Below are 15,714 nucleotides of genomic sequence, written 5' to 3' on the forward strand. Positions count from 1 at the left end.
TAGAAGCCTAAGCCTTCGGTAATAATAAATAGTGTAGCACACTTCTTTCTTTATTTTCCCCATAAGCTAAGGCATGTTCTTCATGTTGCAACTGATAGAAAGGTGGAGAATCATCCTGAGAATCAAGATTACTTATGTAATCCCAAATATCTTTAGCAGTCGCAAAAGAGGTGATGGTGTATATGGGGCTCAAAGGAAGTACACAAGTAATCCCATTTGAAGCTAAGCACTTTTCATCTTTTGTAGGAAAATCCCCTTCTCTAGTCTTGGGAAATTGAAGCAACCCATCCACATAAGCACGAGGGCTCTCTCTGTTTTCGTAGCATCCATTATTCTTAGTCTAGCTTTTGCGAAATCAGTTTCTCCTAGTGGTTTTAGAGTGTATTAAATGGAGTCTAAGGGCTTTAAAGAAGTCGTTTTCATTCTCGGAGTCGCTTAGAGGCGGAGGTGGTGGTAGTGGAGGCCACAAGTCCATCTCTAAGTGTATGAGAAAAGCCTAGGATTATGAGCGAGGAGGATTAAAAGAGTCCAACTAGCCTTGGGGACTGTTAGATGAAAGTCCTCAGGCTTTACATAAGTCATCGACTACAATCCTTTTTTTTTTCTTTTTCCTTTTTCAGGGTATGGAGCCACCGTCGTTCAAGTATAGCTGTTGAGGGACTACTCCTATGGGTCACCACTCCCATAGGGCTATAGTATCAACGTTGTTGTTAAACGGGAAGCTCTTTCAGCATTCCCCGGCCCTTACGGTCCTCTTGAATAACATCAACACACCAGAGCCGTCTTGTCTGAACTTCGTTGCTCATCTCTTTGACTTCCGATGAAATCAAGATGAGTTGAGCTGGGGACGCTTTCAGTTTCTCTGATCACTTACGTCGTTTCATCGCGTTATAGTCCACAAAAGCTTTTAGATTATTACCCATAAAATATCATTTAAACTTGACATAAATAACAGATCATTATAACCAGGCTTAGCGATTTGTTTTTATTTTCTTCTAAGGAAGGCGATTTGTTTTTATTTTCTTTAAAGGAAGGCGATTTGTTGTTTGAGATCTGCCAATTATATTTGCACCCAAAATTTGATTAAAACGCTTTAATTTTATTAAAAGTTAATATATAATATTTTTTTTCAACCTATGCTAGCATTTTTCTTATTATCTTTTTATTTTTATATTTAAAAATACATACAAATAATATATATTTTAAATATTTAAATTAAAAAATTAAAAAGTTGTTAAAATAAGAGTTTATTTCCATAAATAACACATTATTTTTTTTAGAGAAATATATATGAAAACAAGAGAATAAAATTATTGAAATTAATAAAAAAAAAAAAGAATTAAAGAATGTGATAAAACAATTTTGAGGTTTTTCAATTAATAGGGTTACATAGGTAACATTTTATCTCTATGTTACGTTTTCTTAGTTTTTTTAGGGGCAAAACCAACAGCTTTTAATTTCAGGTTATTTTGGTTAACAAAACGGTCATCACTTGTCATAATTTGCTTCAAGTTACACAAAATCTAGCATTATTTATTATTTTACAGTACAGAGATACTCCATTACAATTAGTTGCACTCTTTGATTAGTCAAAGAAATCTTACTTAAACTTAGAAAAAATTGAAGTACCCAACGCAAAACCCAATTTTAGTCATCCTTACTTTAGAGGTCTGTGTTAGGTCGGAGGGAGGCATATTTGATCAAATTTCTGTTTTTTTTTTTTTTTCATTTGGAATTGTGGCACTTGGTGATAATTGTGGGACTCTGAAAGCAACAAAGAAGATGAAAGGAAGAAACTTGTGCTATACAAGGACAAAGGCTACTCAAAATTTACAAGCAAAATCCACACCAAAGGTCAATTCCAAAAAGCCCCCCCTAATAAACCATCCCAACCCTCAGATTAATACTTTCAGAGCAAAAATGCACTGAAAACAAAAAATGAAAAAATGGGTACTAGAAATTCCACCACAACACCACCACAGCCTGCAACAACAACAGAAGAACATCAATTTTTATGGGTCAGGGTCAGGGTCAGGCCACAAGAAAATACCAAAACTCCCAACTTAGCATGCAAGTTGGAACTAAAATATTTTCAAGATGTCATAAATAACAGCAGCATTCAAAGGGACAATGAAATGCACCGGTGTTTTTAAAAGTCTCCGAGGTTGGTAATGCAGGCAGCGACATCTCTGCGAAACACAGTACTATAAGTGTAAGCATATAAGTGAATATGTAGTAACCTAAACCAATTAAATTTACATAAGAACGAAACAAGAGACTAAGAGATCAATTCTTTTGAGAAGTTACCAGGTGCACAAAGGGAAATTGATGTCATTGAAGATGATGAAGGCCATGGTGCTGCAATATTGTCACTCAAATCACATGTAAAGCTGAAGCCAGTTACATTGTCAAATATCACATCTGTAGGCAGGCTTCGAAGGAGACATCCTGCAGTCAAGATAAAAATAACACTTAACACTCGGAGAAAAACAGTCAGTCAACCCTTTAGCATAGCACCAAGCATTACCACAGCTAAAAAAAGCTCCAACTAAGCTCCCTGGAATTTTCTTATTTTTAGGGTAAAAATTATATACGTGCGCAAACTTATATAAAAAGTGCAAGTAAAATCTTAGTTAAGCACGGCAGAGGGCAATAAAGGTTAAAGAGGAAGAAACGCAAAACATACCTTCTTGTCCATATGCTGCTCCAGTAGCCACAAAAACAAAAAGAATTAAATCATCAGCTTAGGAAGGAAAAATAAAAAGTGTGAATAACAATATCATGCATAGAAAGTAACCTTGTATGCTAAAATCTTTCAAGTCAACATCACAAAGCTCAAAAATATCAGTCATAACCCCTCCTTTCCGCAACATGGATCCAAAAACCGTTGCACAGATCATGGCTTGTCTATTTGTAATCAACATTTGTTTTTGTATTCCCGCAATGTAAGCATTTAACGAGCTGCAGCAGGAAGGACTCGGGGCAGCAACATTGCGACATGCTTTGATCACTTCTGACGGCTGCTTAAAATCCAAAGGACAAACTGCACAAGTAATGCTACCAAATGAGAAGAGACAAAAGTATACAAAGATTATTTAAAAAAGACTAGGTCAAACATATGAATTTCACGGCTACTAAACGGAAAGAAAAAAAACAAGTTAAAAGTAAGCTAAAGAATAAAATCAAATTTAATTATCTGATAAAAATACAACTAAATAGCAGTTAGTGCACTAAGGGGCACTGTTCCAACATGATATGTAATTATCTGATGAAATATGTAGCATTATCCTGCATTTATTAATCTAACCTTTTAGACCATCAAATACAAAAACAATATAATACAGGCGATGACATGATTTATAAGACAATATGAAAGAAAAAGGAAAAATTCGACAACAGAAATTAAATGTTGAAGGAAAATAAAAAAAATTGCAAGTCTTTCTTTGTAGACAACTTCAGGATACTCCAACACTATACCTTTGTTAACTTTGCAGGATGATAATATTCGAAATGCGGCATTTGCTGTGTCCATTGATAATTTCCTCGAAATGTATGCATAAACCACTCCTTTACAGTCACTAAGATAATCACCATGAGAAAACCCGCCTACTACATTCTTGTTCTCATTGATTGTCAACTGTTTTCCTGAAATCTGAAGTGCAGCCTCCATAATTGCGGGCTGACAAATTGGTCTGCAACACTCCTTAAGAGGATCCACACTGCTGCAAGCCTCCAGTAATTTGCTTGTATTGACTGTTTTTTCAAATGTAAGAACATCATTCACTGGGCAAGACCCACCGGTGAGGTTTGATGGTTTTACTGAGCAAAGTGTGGGAATTGAACTGTTTGCTCCCCTGCTCGCTAAGATATTAATAATATCTTCAAAACAGTAATTAGCACTTGAGTTTTGTAACACCAACTTATTAGAGATGAAGCTAGAGAAACCCTGGAAGATATGGACTAAACTGTTAAGTTGGGGACAGCATATTACATTTGCTACAAGTGCTGCCAAAGGTTGAGAGCAATCGGATGCTGTTTTGTCCATGATACTTGATAATGCAGAATATTTTACAGGACATTTTCCAGTCAAGACAGGATTATATCTGGTTGGAAAGGTCGGGTACATTGGAGGCAAAGATTCAACAGGATGTGGATTATGCGGAAGAACAGCTGGTGATATTTCAATTGGCTCGAAGAATCCACTAATCGGTTGTTTTGCTAGCTCTGACATGGAAGAAAAATTAGTTTGCTTAAGCAGTGGCTGCAATGCCACTGCATCCTGAAAACCGGATATCCATATTAGAAATAATGATAATAGCCAATGCGGCAATGAACCTGCAACCATAAAAAAGTAAACTTTCACTTAAATTCTCATATTAAAGAAGGTAATGAAAATATTACATCAACAAAAGTGCACAAGAGTAAGGATAATGCACTTAAACATGTGCAGAAATGCCAGTTAGAAAATGGATAAATCATATGCATTCAATACAGGAAGCTTATGGTCAAAAACTTAAAATAACTATATGATACAAAATGGAGTACCACATTGGTAGGGGTTCTACGAAGAAAAAATAAGTTTTTAAAGGAGGGATTTCTGAAATGATGTTCAACTTGAAGAAATGTTACGCTTTTAGGCTAGATGGTCAGAAGTTAAACTTACCTTTAAAATGAATAATAGTTTGAAAACAGTCCATAACTCCGCTATCCTTCGGGTACCATTGATATTTTTTACATAAGCGAGTCCCGCAGCAATTCCTGATATGTCCAAAAATAGTTCATAGCCATGCAGTGGTGCCTGTGCCCCCTTCAAGCGTTAGGCCTATGGTAAGGAGAGAAATGTATAACTGGAAGCAACAATTAAAAAAGCAGATAATTAAACAATTCAAGCTGCAGAAAATAAACATTCCATGCTGTATTCTGCTCAGACAAATTAAATTGTTGCTTTTGAAAGAGATATAATGGAAGATTCGCAATAGATTATATTATGCATTTACTGGCCCAAAAAAAGGTTATAATTATGCATTTACTGGCAAATTTAAGCAGTTTCAGTGAGCCCAACCATGTTATGCACAAGTTCAAGTGTACCTTTTATTATCATTCATATTTTGCTAGAAATTATTAAACACCTGCTTTTTCCAAAATATCAAGATCCAACCATTCACCGGGAGTCTTTAATACCATAAAGTTCTATGTTATCAAAATCAAAGAAAGAAACTAGAGTATGTACTGATCAGAACTCCTAAACTCTACCAGCACTAGTTCTCCCTGTAATTATACATTCCATCCATCCATCAGCTAAGAAAACCAACAAAAAACTCAATAAAAATCCCTAGATTCATCTTACTCGATTTACATACACTAAAATATTGTGTAAATATATACACAAACACAGCTCAAGCTCAACGAAGCCAAATACTTGCATTATGCTAAACAAAGCTCTCACACACATTTTTCCTTGTATCATGTACTTACTTTCTCAGCTACCAAACAAGAGATAGCATAATCGTAGTAAAATAACTACATATAACATAAAATTCACCTGAAGACATTGAACTCATCTGGCATCACGGTTTAGAATCAAGTCCAATGGATTAAATCAGAAGCTGGCATGATTTTAAGGACGATCGGAAAAGGGGCCGATTTAGAAACCCTAAATCGGAGTTTGGCGAGGAGTAGTAGTAGTTGGAATCCGAGGCGGTGGACTTGGACTATTTTTTTATTTTAGTTACCAGAGGTGGATAAAGTGGACGACAGGAGAGTCTAACTTTACCTTTTTCAACTCGACCCGATTGACCCGGGTCCCTTTTTTTAGGGTTAAAAAAGAAGCCCTTAAAGTTTGCATATATTGTCAATTTGGTCCTTCAACTAACTTACCCCAGATGTCTAACACCGTTAAGTGCACTAAACCCCAGATGTCTAAGTAACACCGTTAACTGCACCTTTTAAAAAGGTATCATCGTTAAGTGCGTAGTCGTTCATTTCAGAAAAGAAAAAAAGACTTTTTATGTTAACATTATATATGGGGTTTTCGCAGAACACCTTTAAATTTTTTGTTGTTAGTAATTTAGTCTGAAATTTTTTGAAAGAACTAAATTTTTTAGTTTTAGTTTTAAAAACAATAATAATTATTTTTTGTTTTATTTTAACAAAAAAACTTATAGAAAAAAATTAGTAATTTTGCTAATTTTTCATGTACTAGCATTTTTCTAACATATCATAGTGTATAGAAAAAATTAAAATCTAACAAATTTATCAAAAAAAAAACAAATATATCTCTTCTATATAAAAAGTGAGTAGATATCAGAAATTATTGGTTTTAATGATTTATTTTGTTAACTTATTCTAAATATTTATGGGAATATACATTTAAAACTAATTAAAAATAAATATTTATTAATTATATTAATATAAATTTAAATATTATAAAATATCATTATTATAATAATATTTAATATAAGACTACATATATAATAATTATATTAATATAAATTCAAATTCAAATGTTACAAAATATCATTATTATAATAATATATAATACAAGACTAGATATTAATATAAATTTAAATGTTATAAAATATTATAATAATAATAATATATAATTCTAATTTTTTTAATAATTATATTAATATGAATTTAAATATTATAAAATATTATTATAATAATATTTAATACAAGACTAGATATTTAATACTTATATTAATATAAATTTAAATATTATAATAATAATATATTATCTTAATTTTATTAAAAAAATTATGTATATATATATATTAAAAAAGCATAAACAATATTTTAGTTTAACTGTTTATTTAATATGTTTATGTCTTCTTTTATATATAATATTGTTTATGTATTTGAAATTTATATGACAATAATACAAATTTAATAAAAATAATTAATAAATTTTATAAATAAAACTTTGTATCTAATATACATAATATATATATATATATAATAAATTAGATAATATATATAATAAAGATGTAATTTGTAGTGTTCATTTTTAGAAACAATTGCATAGAAAAACTACATGAATTGATTGCCAATTTTCTGTTCTTAGAAACAATTGCCAAAAAAAAAAACAAAGGTATTAATGCTAAAACTGTATTTTATATTGGGTTACTTGTATATAATAAGCAAAAATCAGTAAGTCCAAAGTTTTTTATAATTTTTCTAGTATATATATTCTTGGTCATAAACCCAAAACCAAAATATAAAGATTCATCTTTTTTTTCCGCCATTAAAGTTTGAACACGTGTAGAGTATGATTGGTAAGGCAATGCCATTAGAAAAAGACACAAAGAGCCAAGTACAAATGATATGATAGAATGAATAAATAATGCATCTCACAATAATAAAAGACTTGGCTAAGGATAAGTTGGGTGGTGGACAAAATCCAACGTCATATCAAGCACAAGCTTTGTCGCAACAATGTAGGATGACTCAACATTTCTCACATGAAACATTTTCATGAATAGCTGACACGCATGTGATGTGATACCAATTTGCAGCCACAATCGCTGTATCTTCAAATAAACTGTCTTATGCCACTATTACTTTTGTATTGAAATTTCGAGAAAGTAATGGTTCTTTCTACTCCTATACAAAAATAGGTACGACATTCATTCCTTAATTATAGTATATAAGACGGTGTTCAAAACTAGTGTTTTAATCCATTTGAAACCTTGTTAATAACTTATAATACACCAAAGGGACAAAATTGAGGCTTGAGCAAAGGTGAAAGATACAAAATTGGCAGTGTGGTAGAAAAAAACAGCTCAAAGCAAAATTGCTATGTGAATAAATTAACTGTGAGCTAGAGTTTTCAGATATCTGAGTTTCTCCTAAGTTTCTTCTTTTGTTTCTCTTGTTCCCGATATCTCTCGCGCCTTTCCTCTCTCTGCCGCTTTCTTGCTACCTCATCTTCTTTCGCTTTCTGTGTTTCGAGTTCTTTTCTTTTCTTGTCATCTTTGATCTTTCGCTTTTTTGTCTGCAGAAAACAAGTGATGAGCAACATAATAATCAAGATTTTTGGAACTCAAAACAGACATTACAATCAATCTTGCAACAAAATCAAACCAAGGAGTCCAACAGCTATAACACCTTAGTCATAAGTACATTTAAATCTATACGAGTATCATTTACCAAACAAAGCTCAGGACCAATACATTCCACAATCAGTTAATATATTGAAATTTGAATTTGCATTTTAAATATTCAATCTGTAAATTATATAAAGCTCAGGACCAATACATTCCACAGTCAGTTAATACATTGAAATTTGAATTTGCATTTTAAATATTCAATCTGTAAATTATATAAAGCTCAGGACCAATACATTCCACAGTCAGTTAATACATTGAAATTTGAATTTGCATATCAAATATTAAATATTAAATATTCAATCTGTAAATTATATAAAGCTTATTACCTTTTCATGTCTAATGAGCCGAAGATGTTGAACCAGGGCATGAACTTTTCGCTCATGAGGCTCCATGACAACAGCTCTTCTGTTCTCAAGAAGCGGTTTTCTTCGACTGGCCATATCCTTAGGCTTCGATGCAAATGGGAGAGCAGCTTGTAGAGACTTAGGTACCACCATAGGATTGAATTTTCTAACCTTCCTTTCAATAGGCTGTTGAAACAAAAAAAAAATTACTAAATAAAATACAATAGCAAAAATATAAAAATAAAAAAGGATGTCTTTTGGAAAGGAACTGTGGAAGACCATCAACTAACACAATAGCTAGCTCTACACGTTATGAATTACCTTATAGAGTGAATCCTTATTAACAGGGATAGGAAGATTGTGTTCTCTCCTCAATTCAGCTAGAGTTTTCATTCCTTGCCAGGTTTGTTCACGAGGTTGCAAAGCCGTTGTCAACGGGTTGAAAAATTGAGGAACATCAACTTGAGTCCAAGCACGTAAAAAGACAATGTCGCTCATTTTAATCTTATCTTCAAAAGTGCACCTAGCAATTCCTTCCTTCACTTGTCCTCCCATCTTCTTGGGATGGTTACCAATTTCTTCCTTTGCAGCCTGGTCAGGTTAAGCAAATAAAATTCAGTTAACACTTCATATCAACAAAAATTAAACTAATATTGTATTAGTGATAACCAACACTCCAACTGAACCTCTACAGAAAAAAAAATGCAAAGCAAATTACTAATATGCAAATTAACACAACCCAAAGAAGTTAATGACTTTGCACTCAGCAGGCATACCTTCTTCACCTGCCCTCTAATCTTAGAGACTGTTGTGACAGCAGCACCTTCAAAGCGAGCTATTTCAAGATCTGAAGTAAACATGTCCTTTATGAATGCCGTCTTCTTGAAGATCTTGCAGGGATAACCAACTAGCTTCAGCTTCTTCACTATCCTGGTTGCATGGTTGAACTCGAGAATAACTGCAGTCGCCGTAATCCTAAATGATGCCTGAACATCCAAATAAAACCATAAATAGAAGATAATTGGCATCACTAACAAAATAAGACTTCACATCCTAATTTTGACAATCTTTTAAGAGACAAAACCCCCTATCAATTAATTGTGACAAGAACACAAAACAATAACCTTGACAAAGGCCTAATTATGTTTCTAGCCCCATGGTCTCCTCCATGCTCTTCATACAGTGATACAGAGCACAGCCGTTTCTCAGTTTTCAAAATAACAACCTTATCTTATAATCTTCTTTATATCATTTACTTTCTCATCGTAAACATCAAATTTAATTCCCGTGTATTGGACTAAATGCATCAAGTCCTAGTTACATAAACTAGATCCTATTCTCATGTGAGTTGAAAAGCACTAAGAAAAAATGCCTACCTGGTTGTTAGATAAATTTTGAAAAGCAACCACCCCTGTATTAGGAGGGGCAAGAGGGCCCCAGAACATTGCAAGGCAATGCATGTGTTCAGGAGTATACTTAAGCATGCGATGCCTTCCATTGGCATCTTCAATAGCATAAACAGGTATGGTTTGGTATCGCCTCCACCCTACAGAAACAATAATAGGATCTCTTGTTTTGAGTACTTTCTTGTGCCACCTGTGCCGATTTAGCCTCGCCTGTGAAGAAAGACTATATCATAAAGATTCCTTGCATTTTGTTAACCATGAAAAAACACATCACCAAAAACCAAAGTTCTTGAAAATTCTTAGTAAAAGCAATTCAAGCTTCTAATACTAGTGCTAATTCTGTGAGCTAAGATGAAACCTATCAGTCTCAATTTACAAAATAAAGTTCAATCAATACTTTTAATATGCAATGCATGTAGCTTTAGATATTATTGCTATTCCCTTAATCTAACAAAAGCATTCACTTCATACTTGTTCAGATGATGAAAAACCTTTTTCTAATACATGCATGATCCAGTTTAAAAAATTAAGCAATTACATGTAAATTGGTTACTACTAGAACACTTATAGTGGACAATTAAGTAGTATATAGATAATTTAAAGACAGGGATGTTGGACAATTTAAAAGAAACAACAATTTTCTCTAGTCAGCAGGTTATGCCAAAGTGTGTTCGAAACTTCTTAACAACCACCCTCTAAATGTAGTTACTAGTTACACAGAAACCAAACAAAATAAGAATGGTATAGAACAACGAGTAATGATATGTGCACACACAAATATTACACACTTAGGTAGCAAATCACTTCGACCAATCATATTTATTTAGATGGGTCCCACTACGTAAAAGATATGCCACATAAGTGGTGTAATTTGTGTGTGCACATATCATTACTCATGGAACATATGCAGGTAAAAAAAAGAAGCTCACATGTCTCAACAAACTTAGTAGTTAGACTTAGATGTCATAATATGCCATTATTAAACAACATCAAAAAGAAAGTAAGCACAGCAAAGAAAGAGAATAACATTTTTTTAATGTAGCCAACCTGCATATATCCAACATTTTCTTCCCCGAGACCAATTCCACCAACCAATACAGGTTGGCAGGGGTCAAAGTGATCAACCATCTCAAAAGGGACATCATGAATCTCCAATCTGAGGTAAGTCCCTGTTCGAAACCCCTCTATCTCCAATCTGGTAGCTTCGTCAAGTTCATTAAGTTCAGCTATGTTCATTTGCTTCTGAATTTCAATTTCCTCCTTCAACTGGAAAACATGCATCAGCTTAGAAGTTAGTGTCCTACAGTTACATTCGCAGAGAGAAATTTACTAGCTTTATGCCATAAAGTTTACCTTGTCAAAATATCCACTTTCTTTAGGCTGATCTCTAGGAAACTTACCTCCATGTTTACTATCTAATTCCTCTTCTGACAATTCAGATTCTTCAAAAGTAGAACAAAGTTAAGGTCACAGAAATCTCACACTGCTTCTAATGAATAATTTTTAAGACCCCTTATCTTATAAATTTCCAAGTTATATTTTGGAAGGCAGTGAGAAGATAAATAATGTTAAAATTCTAAATATATTGCTTAAAATAAAAGGATATTGAGCATCAAACTTTGCACGGAGTGCAAGCTTTTTTCGCCTCCGCTCTTCAATTGCTGACTCGTCTTCCTTGTGATCAGTGCCTTTGCCAGCATCATCTGCATGAGTCCCATCATGCTTCTCTCCAGTTTCTAAATCCTCAAAGTCGCCATACACATCATCATCTTCAGTGTTGGCTTCTGAGGTCTTATTTCTTTGAGCAGCTTTTGACCAGTCACCAGTGACAAAGCGATCGCGAATATTTGCAATAAGCTCATTGTCCTCTTTCCAGTCCTTGAGACTAGCATGAGTTGTGAATTTCGAACAGTCCTCGGGATTCAAATTCTCAGCATCAAAGCCTTCACTTGTTTTCTTTTAAGAGAAAAAAAGTTGGAATAAAGAGAAACATGAAAGCAAAAAAATATTAATAACAAATAAGCAATTGGTTTGATGTAATAAAGGAAAACATAGACATGACTAGCATGTTAAAATGCCAAGGAAACAACCACCAAGAATACTTCACAAAGAAAAATAGCATGCAGTACAAACCTTGCTCCCTTCACCTTTTGGCTTAAAGAAATCATCTCCATCACTTTCCTCACTACTCTCTTCTTCATTAATTGAGGTGGTTGGTATTGATGTATTCTTCCCGTATACAAGTTGCATAAGGTTAGTAGTTTGCCTCGAGATAGTTCTTTCTATTATAGACTCTTTCCATCTTGAAATATTTCCCATGTCCTCTGAAATCAGGACCAAAAAATACAGAAAGCAATAATATATATTAAAGCAACCTGACTTACAATTTACTAATTTCAATAAACAAAACAAAATAGTAATCGATCATTTTCTATCAAGTCAATGATCACGTAAGAATTTATACATTTTTGACCATGAGTACCACCACTAAATGACAAATAAGAACATTAGTGTATTATGTGTTCAAGGTAAACATAGAAATGTACCCTCTGTTTCATTAAACTCTTCGTCATCACTAGAAGCATCTGAACCAGAAGATGATTCATTTTCTGAATCACTACCACCATCACCACCATCATCATCCTCATCGTCACCTTCATCTAAATCCTACAATGACACGAATGTAGAGATCATAAGTATGAATGAAGAAAACTTATGCAATTTGAATGACATAACCATTTATATTCCATATCAATGAATATATTGATCAAATGAAATAATTATACTGTACACATTCCACTAGACCAATAAACAAATCAAAGTCGTTCATCATTATAGAAAGAGAAGCAAAACCATTAACAGGTGATCTGATCAAATAATTTATGGTATCGTACCTAAGAACAATTAACACACCTCAATGTTAGACCACAAATTGTTAAGCATGCATATGTTATAACCATAACAACATCATTAACCCCATCAATACATACAAAAACATGAACATAAATAAGTACGCAAATTATCAAATTGAACATTCTTCCATTCATATTTTCAAATAAAAAAGCTAAATGTCACCAGATTCACCTTCGCATTATCATCAGCAATGTCTTCTCCAAAAACAGCTTTTCTTCTTAGCCTTCCTCCATGAAATTCAACATGTTCCTTCACATGCTCGTTTTGCTCAGTTTGTTGCTCTGAAACATTACCACTATCTTCATCAGAAACATCAACTTCACTATCTGCATCTCTTTCCGTAGTAGCTTCATCTTCATCTAACTTTTCCTTATCTTCTCGTGATTCTGGTAATGTATCAGGCTTCCGACCAAAAAGTGAAATGAAGCTCTTTTCTAACTTTTCATCAACTGAATATTTTGCCTTCTGAAGAGATTTTACCAAAGCCACACCCACGTCATCTTCCTTCACTGTTAATATGTCAAATCAAATGCTAAGCAATTAAAACTTTTAGTACTTGCAACAAGATAGAAAGGAAAAATTTGTCTTTAAACTGCTCACCTTCTTTTGTTGCTTCCCCATTTTCCCCATTTTCTTCATTTTCCCCATTTTTGTCAACTGTGGAGTATTGGAGAAAATGATGGTTTATATTAACATATACCGCATCTTTATCATAGACTAAGTCTCCAAGTCCAGACATAGGGGCATAAAATAATTTTTCCTTGTCACGTAAACCCTTCTTTTTTGCAGCTGATGGCAAAGGACAAGGATCAGCCAAGTCAGTGACACTAGCAACATAATCACCGACGCCAGCAATATGAACCTGCCACAAGAAAACATGTATTATAAATGAATTTATATATATATATAAAGAACAAGAAATATAAACTTGTTGCATGGTTTCAGCAGAAGAGACAAGAATTTCAAAGTACACAAATGCACCCCACCAGGGGAGTGTAAAACAATTAGAAAGAATAGAAGAGTTTTCACCGAATTAAATTGAAGCAACAATGACAGAAACTTTTTAGGATATACCTTAGTTCCCTTTTTAAAGTTACAGCCACGCAAGTAACCATAAAGTATGATATTCCTGTCACATTTCCTATTCAGATGGACTCTTTCAGGAGGTGTGACATCTTCAAAACGATCTACCAAAACATACGGATGAGAAGCTCGCCAAGATAAAGGATGGAACTTTGTAACAGATATAAACCGTGCAAGATTATGCACTTCACGTTTAAGATACCTACCATCAAGAAGAAAATGTTAATTACAACCCGTGTGAAGAAAAAAGATGCAAAATAGGCTTTATTGGTTTGCAGAAACATGAATGGTCCTTGGCATCGAAAGGGTCAGGCGATACTTACTTTCCGTGGATAAGACCAGATAAATAAAACAATTTAGCCCCGTCATATATTTCAGTCCAGAATCGATGTTTAAGTTGCTGCTTTGTCTTCCTCAACTTCTTTGCATCTTTGAAATCATCAAGGTGAGTAAGAACTCCCATAACCTTTGGAAAACCATGGACTTGTAATATATTGAGAAATTCAAACGTTTCCTACAAAATAAGGAAAACCAATTAAAAATCATGAGCACATGACCAGCTTAATTGACCATTTAGCATCAAGGAAACGACTAAATAGATTCATCAGATCAATGAATCCAAGACGATCCACAATCAAAAGAAGAAGAAAAAAAGGCAAGCTTGGTATGAATAAGCAAACAATATATAATGTAATGTAAAATCAATCTAGAAAGGAAAACTAGCAAACACAACTATGAATAAATTGACTCACCATTTCGAAACCATAACTTCCATCTATAAGAAGCAATGCCAAATCGGCAAACTTGGCCGCATCAATCATGCCATTGATATCATTAGGGCACTCCACAAACTGTACACGCCTTTTCTTACCTAACGAATTCGAACGAATTAATCAAACAAAGCTCTAGTCTTGACTTGCATCAAGTATTTCAATATAGATACAAACCTGAAACAATGGTAATTGGTCCCCGAACCGATGGTAGATTATGTTTGGTGTAATGCTTCACCAGTGACTTTATCAATAGAGACTTCCCAACCTACAAATCATAAACAATAAATAAAAATGCCGACCATAAAAAGAAGAGAAAGAAAAAAACCATTAACGAATTTTGAATACCTTGGGGGGTCCCTGGACGAGAATGACAAAGGGAGGCGGTTCACCATAGCTCCGATCAATAGTGGGAACATGGAGCCGACGCTGCTCTTTCTCAACGGTACGCGACTGCAAACGCTTGGCTTTTACCGATGAATTGAAAGTGAATGCCTATAAGAGTGAGTACATATATTCAAGTTAAGGAAACAAAAAATAAAACCCAAAACACAAGCAAAAACAGTGTTTTCAGTCGAAGTAGAATGAATCATAAACATAACCTTAGGATTTTGCTTCCTATCGTTTTCTGAAACTTCTCCCTTCTTCTTGCCAGACTTGCCGCCCTTCTTCTTCTTTGCCGAAGCACCTGCCTGACTGGTCCTGTGAGACTTGTGGGACTGGTCCGTGGTTCCAGCATCGACCGCCATTGCAGCGGTAGAAAGTAGAAACCCTAACGCTATACGAAATCCCGAAGAGGTAAAGTAAGTTCCTTTGGTCGAAGGGTTCTGGCAACGTAATTGCTCTGAGTGGGAGTAATGGGGTTTATGGCGGCTAATATTTGATACACGAACGATACAGAGACGACGGTGCCTTATAAAAGTTGGGTATTTTGCATTTAAGGTCCCTTAATTATGTTAATTTATAAAAATGACTATTAAATTTTTCATTTCTTATCAACACAAAATAAAAAAGTATACAAATCACAATCATAAATTCTTCATTCTTTTTAATTTATAAAAGTATTGTTTAAATTAAATACATAATTTGC

General features: G+C 33.8%; 2 protein-coding genes across 4 annotated transcripts; both read right to left on the bottom strand.

Moving 5' to 3' along the window:
* Positions 1–1,783: 1,783 nt before the first annotated feature.
* Positions 1,784–5,747, bottom strand: LOC133796528 (uncharacterized GPI-anchored protein At1g61900). Of its 3 annotated transcripts, none has more exons than XM_062234081.1 (8): positions 5,543–5,747; positions 4,664–4,798; positions 3,478–4,335; positions 2,798–3,043; positions 2,687–2,701; positions 2,308–2,448; positions 2,142–2,189; positions 1,784–1,983 (listed from the first exon to the last, which is right to left on the bottom strand). In XM_062234081.1, exons 2-8 carry the CDS (start codon positions 4,695–4,697, stop codon positions 1,910–1,912), a joined length of 1,416 nt encoding a protein of 471 aa, XP_062090065.1. In that variant the 5' UTR covers positions 4,698–4,798; positions 5,543–5,747; the 3' UTR covers positions 1,784–1,909. The 3 variants fall into 3 exon arrangements, with proteins under 3 accessions (XP_062090065.1, XP_062090064.1, XP_062090063.1); XM_062234080.1 differs by having other exon boundaries at positions 4,664–4,822; XM_062234079.1 differs by having other exon boundaries at positions 4,664–4,847.
* Positions 5,748–7,530: 1,783 nt separating this feature from the next.
* Positions 7,531–15,509, bottom strand: LOC133796529 (uncharacterized). Its single transcript, XM_062234083.1, has 18 exons — positions 15,227–15,509; positions 14,973–15,119; positions 14,802–14,892; positions 14,607–14,725; positions 14,178–14,368; positions 13,846–14,056; positions 13,372–13,633; positions 12,943–13,280; positions 12,405–12,525; positions 11,992–12,182; positions 11,465–11,814; positions 11,212–11,308; positions 10,906–11,124; positions 9,829–10,068; positions 9,229–9,438; positions 8,774–9,043; positions 8,435–8,638; positions 7,531–7,993 (listed from the first exon to the last, which is right to left on the bottom strand). The coding sequence occupies exons 1-18, from the start codon at positions 15,371–15,373 to the stop codon at positions 7,829–7,831; spliced, it is 3,573 nt and encodes a 1,190-aa protein (XP_062090067.1). The 5' UTR covers positions 15,374–15,509; the 3' UTR covers positions 7,531–7,828.
* Between the last annotated feature and the right edge of the window lie 205 nt (positions 15,510–15,714).

Source organism: Humulus lupulus, chromosome 8, assembly GCF_963169125.1.
Source record: "Humulus lupulus chromosome 8, drHumLupu1.1, whole genome shotgun sequence".
NCBI lineage: Eukaryota > Viridiplantae > Streptophyta > Magnoliopsida > Rosales > Cannabaceae > Humulus > Humulus lupulus.

Coding starts and splice junctions, on each gene's coding strand:
- LOC133796529 (XM_062234083.1), bottom strand. CDS start 15,373: ATGGCGGTCGATGCTGGAACCACGGACCAGTCCCACAAGTCTCACAGG. Junction 14,369..14,606: donor GAAGTTATGGTTTCGAAATG/GTGAGTCAATTT, acceptor CTTATTTTGTAG/GAAACGTTTGAATTTCTCAA. Junction 9,439..9,828: donor AAAATTTATCTAACAACCAG/GTAGGCATTTTT, acceptor TTGGATGTTCAG/GCATCATTTAGGATTACGGC.
- LOC133796528 (XM_062234081.1), bottom strand. CDS start 4,697: ATGGACTGTTTTCAAACTATTATTCATTTTAAAG. Junction 4,336..4,663: donor AACTATTATTCATTTTAAAG/GTAAGTTTAACT, acceptor TTATGGTTGCAG/GTTCATTGCCGCATTGGCTA. Junction 2,190..2,307: donor AATTTCCCTTTGTGCACCTG/GTAACTTCTCAA, acceptor TGTGTTTCGCAG/AGATGTCGCTGCCTGCATTA.